This window comes from Otolemur garnettii, unplaced genomic scaffold (assembly GCF_000181295.1).
Source record: "Otolemur garnettii isolate 467f Iridium unplaced genomic scaffold, OtoGar3 scaffold00153, whole genome shotgun sequence".
NCBI classification, from domain to species: Eukaryota; Metazoa; Chordata; class Mammalia; order Primates; family Galagidae; genus Otolemur; species Otolemur garnettii.
Genome location: NW_003852548.1, coordinates 2,113,410 through 2,122,030, shown reverse-complemented (window position 1 = coordinate 2,122,030; position 8,621 = coordinate 2,113,410). Strand labels below are relative to the sequence as shown.

General features: G+C 39.8%; 1 protein-coding gene across 1 annotated transcript; it reads left to right on the top strand.

Moving 5' to 3' along the window:
• Nucleotides 1-467: 467 nt before the first annotated feature.
• ZNF630 (zinc finger protein 630) lies at nt 468-8,109 on the top strand. Its single transcript, XM_023519036.1, is given in 8 exon segments — nt 468-482; nt 4,817-4,943; nt 5,053-5,066; nt 5,461-5,522; nt 6,122-6,474; nt 6,477-6,684; nt 6,970-7,228; nt 7,231-8,109. Coding segments are annotated over 8 exon segments (1,917 nt in total).
• The last annotated feature ends 512 nt before the right edge of the window (nt 8,110-8,621 follow it).

Here is an 8,621-nt window from a genome sequence, read left to right as displayed (position 1 = left end):
GCTATTTTTTGGTTGTAGCCGTCATTGTTGTTTAGCGGGCTGGGCTGGATTCGAACCGGCCACCTTAGGTGTATGTGGCTGGTGCCTTAGCCACTTGAGCCACAGGTGCTGAGCTGAGTGTTCACTTTTTAATGGTTGCCCGTCTTTCCACTGTTTAGAGGTTCCATAATTTGTTTTCCCAGTATTCAGTGCTGGGCATTTACATTATTTTTACTGTAGTGTTAAGGACAAAGCTGTGTTGAAGGTTCCTGTGGTTAAATATCTGCCCACACCCATCAATTATTAACATGGGACAAAGGTCCAGAAACGGAATTATTTAGGTGAGAAACACAAGTCATCATGAATTAACAGATAACACATTTTCATATTCTGCCACCGAATATAGTTTTAACCCAGCTTCATCTCTGAAGACTCTTCTGCACCCCACCCTGACCCCACCTCTATTGCTCTCCAAAGAGAAATAGAAAATGATTAAATCTCAGGTAAATTGTTTATTTCCCACAACAAAATGGGAAAGGGCAATTAGTTGAAAATAAGAACTTGAGGAATTTAGAGAGAATAGAAAATCAAAACCCAGGCAAAATTGTTATGAAGATAAACAGGTCTGTATCTGACCTTACTTCACATGAATGGAGCTAAACATTTTTACTATGAGCCTCCTGGAAGCCACACTGAAATGGGCAAAGTGATTAATTACATGATTTGCATCTCCATAAAAAGAGATCACTCCAATTCCTTAGCAAGTCAAGATTTCTGGGACTCTGGCCTAAGAAATTTCATTACTGAGTTTTCCTAAAGGCCAATGGTTTCACCAGTAGTTTTCCTAAAGAGGTTGTTTACAGCTACAATGTGCTAGCAGAGACTTGGAGACAGTTTCTTGTTTTTTTATGGTTCTTTTGCTGTCATCTCAGAGTTTGTGGGGTTATGACTGGAGTCAAGGTCAGATCCTTTTCTGCTTTTCCATTTTTAGTCTATTTTTTCCCTCTCAAGTTAATCTATTCATGGGGTAAAGAATGTAAGCAATATAGCAAAGAAAAACTTAGAAAGTGAAATATCTCTGTAATCTAGCTTCTGTATCATGTTATTGTATGTGGAGCTCATATAACAAGTTGGGAAATACTCTTGCGTTTTCTGGGAGAGTTTGAGTAAGATTGGCATTATTTCCTTCTTAAATATTTGGAAGAATTCCCTAGTTAAGCCATAAGGGTATACAGTTTTCTTTGTGGGAAGGTTTTTAATCATGAATTCCATTTATTTCAAAGATATAGTACCCTTCAGATTTTCTATTTCTTTTTCTGTTAGGTTTGGTAAATCGTAATTTTCAAGTAATTTGTCTAGTTTGTCTTAATTAGGGGTCAGTGAACTTTTGCTGTAGAAGGTCAGATAGAAGTAGTTTAAGTATTTTGGCCTATGTGGTCTCTGTTGCAACTACTCAGATCTGCTGTTTTAGGTTGAAAGCCGCTGCAGACAGTATGTAAACCAGTGAGCGTGGCTGTGATCCAATAAACTTTATAGATGCTAAAAGGTGGATTTCACAACATACCATTCTTCTTTTGACTTTGTTTTTATCAACCATTGAAAATGTAAAAACCATTCTTAGCTTGAAAGCCACTGAAAAACGGTGGTTAAATTTGGCCTGCAAGGCAAAATTTGCTGTCCCCTGATCTATATTGCAAATTTCTTGGCATCAAGTTATTCATAGTATTGTCTTATTATCTATTTAACATTTGTAGGATACCAGAACCTTGTTGATCAGCTTCTAAAATTTATTTCTAGCTTTTTCTTTATATACACTATTAATAATCCAAGCTAATACTTACTGAGCACTTGCTTATGGTGTGCCAGGTACCATTATAATAAATTATAATGGAAATAACTCATTTAATTTTACCCAGGCACCCTTCATGTTAGGTAACATTATTATCCCCATTTTTCAGATGAAGAAACTAAGGCACAGTGTTCACACAGCTAGTACATAATCTAGTCAGGACTCTAAAGCAAGGAAGTCACAAATAAGGAAACAACCTCATAAAGCCATATTTTGCATTTGTCAATTATTTGTATAGCCAAATTCTTAGAAATGAGTGTGCTAGGTCAAAGGCACATGTTTATAAATTTAAAGGGTATGTTCCAAATTGTATTTTCTTTTAGAGACAGAGTCTTTTTTTTTTTTTTTTTGAGACAGAGCCTCAGGCTGTCACCCTGGGTAGAGTACCATAATATCAAAGCTCACAGCAACCTCCAAGTCCTGAGCTTAAGTGATTCTCTTGCCTCAGTCTCCCAGCAAGTAGCTGGGACTACAAGTGCCCACCACAATGCCCATTCTTGATTGTTGCCCAGGCTAGAGTGCAGTGGCATCATCACAGCTCACAGCAGTTTCAAACTCCTGGGTTTGAGCGATCCTCCTGCCTCAGCCTCCTGAGTAGCTGGGACTGGAAGCGTGTGCCACCATGTCTGGCTAATTTTTCTATTTTTTTTTTAGAAATGGGGTTGCACCATGTTGCTAAGACTAGGCTTGAACTCTTGGCCTTAAGTAATCCTCCTGCCTCGGACTCCCAAAATGCTAGGATTACAGGCATGAGCTACTATGCCCAGCCTCCAAATTGCATTTTGATACTATGCAATCAGTTTATATATGTGGCCACAAATCATTTATAAGGTCTATTTCCCAGTATTCCTCCCCACACCAGACATCACTGATATTTTAAATGGTTGCAGTTTTTACATGTATGATTAAACATTATATTTTATTCTCAGTTGCTTTTGTTTAAGGGTTAAATGAGTCAGAATCTTTTCACATATTTATTTACCTTTTTTTTTTTTTGAGACAGAGTCTCACTATGTTGCCCTGGGTAGAGGGTCATGGCATCATAGCTCATAGCAACCTCAAACTCTTGGGCTCAAGCGATTCTCTTGCCTCAGACTCCTGAATAGCTTGAGACTACAGGTGCCCACCACAATGCCAGGCTATTTTTTTGGTTGCAGTTGTCATTGCTGTTTAGCAGGCCCGGGCCGGGCTCAAACTCTCAGCCTTGGTGTATATGGCCTGCGCCCTATTCATCGAGCTATGGGTACTGAGGCTTATTTACCATTTTGTATTTCTCTGTAAATACCCCTTTCCTACTTTGTTGTTTGCTTATTGTTTTCGAGGAGCTTTTTGTATATAAGTGATACAAATTTTGAAGTGCATACTTTCTTTTTTGGCTAGGTAGTGATCTATCTTTCTACCTTGTTGTCTGTCTCTCCTCACTAGAATATAAGCTCCTTGAGAGAAGGTATTTTTGCCAGGTGTTTTTTCTGCCATCTCTCCTGTCCCTAGGGCCTCATATTTAGTAGGTGCAATAACTGCTTGATGCACGAATGAGTGCTTTTTAAAAACATTCTTATCAGTATATCTTAGAGACTGTTGCCTATGAACCCATGTTGCTTTTTATGGTTGCATATACTATTCCTTTATGATGATTGCATGTAATTTATTCATCCGATCCTCCATCGGGTTGTTTCCATTCTGTTGCTACTATAAGCAGTACTGTAGAGGAGTATCTTCATGCGTGTTGTTTTGCTCACATAAGTGAGGATTTATATCGAATAATTTCTAGAAATGGAATTGCTAGAGAATGTGTATATTTTACATTCTGATGAATATTGTCAAATTAATTGCCCTCAAAATATAGTGTACCCGTGTACACCCACACAGTTTGGATGTGCCTGTTTCGAGTTATCTTCACCAATTCACAGTGACTCATCAGATGCTGATTTCTGAAAACATGTAAGGGAAAATGGTGTCTTGTTTTAGCTTGCATTTATCTTCATGTGAGTGAAGATGAGCATGTTTTTACATTATTTAAAAAATCCATTTGCATTTCCTTTTCTATCAATTGATGGACACGTCCTTTGATCTTTTTTTTTAAGAAGTTAAGCTCTTTGGCCTTTTTTTTTTTTTTTTTTAGACAGAGCCTCAAGCTGTCCCCCTGGGTAGAGTGCTGTGGCATCACAGCTTGCAGCAACCTCCAACTCCTGGGCTCAAGCGAGTCTCCTGCCTCTGCCTCCGAAGTAGCTGGGACCACAGGTGCCTGCCACAATGCCTGGCTATTTTTTGGTTGCAGCTGTCGTTGTTTGGCGGGCCTGGGCTGGATTCAAACCCTCCATCTTAGGTGTATGTGGCTGGTGCCTTAGCCGCTTGAGCCACAGGCACCGAGCCTCTTTGGCCTTGTTTATTCTTGCTTCATTAAGGAAATTAGTTCTTTGTACATCATACATATGTTAATGTGTGTATATATCTCTTTCTCTGTTAGTCATGTACTTTGAGTTTGTGTATGATATATTTGGCCATGCAATACATAAAAGTAGTCAAATTTGTCCTTGTTTTCCTTTGTGGCATTTGGGTTTTGCAGCATGCTTAGAAGAACCTTCTCCATTCTAAAATTATTTTTATAAACCTCTCCTGAAACTTTATAGTTTCTCTTTTTCTTTGTTTAAAATTTTGTGATATCGTAAATTTATTTTCCTGTATACTATGAGGTAGGAAACTCAACATTACAATTTTTTTCTGATAGCTCTTTAGTTTTGAATAATCTATTTTTTACACATTGATTTATAATGCTATGTATATTGTATGTTACATTTCCCATTTTTATTTGCATCTATTTCTAGACTCTCTGCTCTGTTCCACTAACTATTCCTGCTAATGGGAGGATTTCACATTGTCTCTTTCATAAAGTCCACCACACAAGGTACAAAGTAGGCAGCCTACATGTATTGCTGTGGTGAAAATGATCAGCATGAACAGATTGTACAGGAGTGTGTGCTATTATAGGAACCAGTGACAATTGAGGATGTGGTTGTGGACTTCACCCAAGAAGAGTGGCAGCATTTGGACCCAGCTCGGAAGACCCTTCACAGGGATGTGATGCTGGATACCTGCTGTCATCTGGTCTCTGTGGGTAAGAGCAGACTCCTACATACCCATGAATCAAATTCTCCTCATCATTCCTTCAGAGCTGTCAAGTCCATAACATTTATGATTTTCCCTTTGAGTGTTTTCTCTTATAGTTTTAGTTTTTCAGGTTTGTATTTTTGTTATATCTGGAATTTATTTTTGTATTTGGTGTGAGTTAAGGATTTGTCTTTGCTAGGAGGCCCTGAAATTGCTTCTTTTCATGAATTTCTGAGCTGCTAAGGCCAAGGCCATTATAATTTTCTCTTAACAGGGTGTTCAGGTATAAAACCAGGTGCATGGAGAAGCCCTGTGGATTTTCCCTTTGAGTGTTTTCTCTTATAGTTTTAGTTTTTCGGGTTTGTATTTTTGTTATATCTGGAATTTATTTTTGTATTTGGTGTGAGTTAAGGATTTGTCTTTGCTAGGAGGCCCTGAAATTGCTTCTTTTCATGAATTTCTGAGCTGCTAAGGCCAAGGCCATTATAATTTTCTCTTAACAGGGTGTTCAGGTATAAAACCAGGAACATGGAGAAGCCCTGTGGATTACAGAAAGTGAGTTGTCCAGGTGGATCTACCCAGGTAAGTGAGTACTGGATAGGTGGTCAAAAGGGCTGCTGCTTCTTCTCTGATATTGATGGCCTCCTTTCTTCTTCCTTTTTTTTTTTTTTTGCAGTTTTTGGCCGGGGCTGAGTTTGAACCTACCACCTCCAGCATATGGGGCCAGCGCCCTACTCCTTTGAACCACAGGCACCGCCCCAATGGCCTCCTTTCTTAAAACTTACCAGACCTTGGGTGGCACCTGTGGCTCAGTGAGTAGGGCGCTGGCCCCATATACCAGGGGTGGTGGGTTCAAACCTGGCCCTGGCCAGCTAAAACAGCAGTGGCAACTGCAACAAAAAATAGCCAGGCATTGTGGAGGGCACCTATAGTCCCAGCTACTTGGGAAGCTGAGGCAAGAGAATCCCTGAAACCCAGGAGTTGGAGGTTGCTGTGAGCTGTGATGCCATGACCCTCTACTGAGGACAACACAGTGAGACTCTGTCTCAAACAAACAACAAAAAAAACTTACCAGGCCTCTTTTATAACATGCATCCTACAACAACCACTTCCTAGAACTTCTGTCCATTGCCAACTATTTGTGGATGTGTGTGTTTGATTTTACCTCTTTCTTCTTTAAAACAGGGAGAAAGGCCTTGAATCTTTCCAGCAGATCATTTGTGGAGAACTTTCATGTCAAAGGGAGATAATGCAAAGATCCCCAAAGGATAACTTGTTATATTCCATTTTAAAAGCCTGGCATAGTGATACTCTAGATAGTTATGAAGGAAACAAAGATGGAGTTTTGAGGGAGTTCACAGTCATCAGCCATGAACCATTGACTGAGGAGTTTGGAAAAATGTTCAATGGGTGCACAGACCTTGATCCTTTGGGTAAAAAACTCTATAATTTTGATTCATGTAAAAAGAGCTTAAAATCTAATTTGGACTCACTAAATTGTAATAGCAGCTATGCAAGAAAGAACCCCATTGAGAGATTTGGATGGGAAGACCACCTAGCTATAGTGCTTTCTGTTCTGTGCCTGAGAATGAAAGCTTCATTCATACTGGAATGAAGCCCTGTGGAGATAGTGTATGTGAAAAAGTTCTTCATAATAAGCAAGCCCATATTCAGTATAAGAAAGTTCAAGCCAGAGAAAAAGTCAATGTTTGTAGTGTGTGTGGGAAGGGTTTTATCAAGAAGTCACAGCTTGGCTCCGTGCCTGTGGCTCCAGTGGCTAAGGTGCCAGCCACATACACCTAAGGTGGCGGGTTTGAATCCAGCCCAGGCCTGCCAAACAACAATGATGGCTGCAACCAAAAAATAGCCGGGCGTTGTGGCGGGTGCCTGTGGTCCCAGCTACCTGGGAGGCTGAGGCAGGAGACTCGCTTGAGCCCGGGAGTTGGAGGTTGCTGTGAGCTACGATGCCACAGCACTCTACCCAGGGGGATAGCTTGAGGCTCTGTCTTAAAAAAAAAAAAAAGAAGTCGCAGCTTTTTATACATCAATAAATTTAATACTGGAGAGAAACCATATGTATGTGGAAATTGTGGGAAAGCCTTTAGTGAGAAATCACATCTCGCTGTTCATCATAGGATTCATACTGGGGAGAAACCCTATGAATGTACTGTGTGTGGAAGGGCCTTCTCCCAGAAGTCACCCTTCATTGTTCATCAGAGAGTCCATACTGGAGAGAAACCATATGAATGTTTTGAATGTCCAATAACCTTCTCCCAGAAGTCACATCTCATCATATATATCAGTGAGTTCATAACAGAGAGAAGCCCTTTGAATGTAGTGAATGTGGGAAAATCTGTGAGAAATCTCACCTTTGTATATACCGGATAGCTCATACTGGGAAGAAACCCTATGAATGTGTTGAATGTGGGAAGACTTTCCCTCAGAAAACACAGCTCATTATACATCAGAGAACGCATACTGGAGAAAAACCTTTTAAGTGTAATGAATGTGGGAAAGACTTGTGCCAGCAGTCCCACCTCAGAGGACATCAAAGAATTCATACAGGAGAGAAACCTTATATGTGTACCGACTGTGGGAAGGCCTTTTCCCAGAAGTCACATCTCACCGGCCATCAAAGACTTCATACTGGAGAAAAACCTTACATGTGCACTGAATGTGGAAAATTCTTCTCTCAGAAATCACTTCTTATTATACACCAGAGAATTCATACAGTGGAGAAACCCTATGAGTGTAGAGAATGTGGCAAAACCTTCTCCCAGAAATCATCCCTCATTATTCATCAGAGAATTCACACCGGAGAGAAACCCTATGAATGTACTGAATGTGGAAGGGCCTTTCCCCTGAAGTCACATCTCATTGTACATCAGAGAGCTCATACTGGAGAGGAACCACATGAATGTAGCAAATGTGGAAAGGCCTCCTGTGAGAAATCTCCACTCATTATCCATCAGAGAATCCATAGTAGGGAAAAACTCTCTGAATGTGCTGAGTATCAGATGGCCTTTCCCCCCAAGTCACAGATGATCACATATTGGAGAATACACACTGGGGAGACACTCTCCAAATGCAGTGACCCTGGGAAGGCCTTCTTCCAGCATGCATACCTCACTGGACATCAGAATCCCACTAAAGAAGAAACCTTATATATGTAATGGTTGTGGGAAGGCCAACTCAGACCACATCATGAATGGGAAAACTCACATTGAACAGAAATCCTATGGATATGTTGGATGTGAAAAAATGTGGCAGTATCTCAGCTGTAGAATAGACTCGCATATTTCTCATCGTGTCTGATTACCCTTTCACAGAATGATCTGGTTAGGCCCGCAAAGTGTTTTCAACAAATTTACTCACCCTCAGATTATCTCAGCTTCCTTCATAGCATAAATGTGTCTGGAACAATTTACACTGCTTTAGTGTTGTCTGGTCCTTAAATATTTTATAGAATTCTCCTGGGAGTTTACTTGGGTATAGTGCATTATTTGAAGGGTATCTCTTTACCATCTTTACTTTTTCTATCATATTTTTTCCTGTTTAAATTATATGTGTATTATATCATTTATATAATACTTATATATAGATATTTCAATATATGGATGTAGATATATGTGCTCTTTGTAATAAAAAAATCATCTATTTCTTCAGGGTTCTTTTTTTTTTTTTT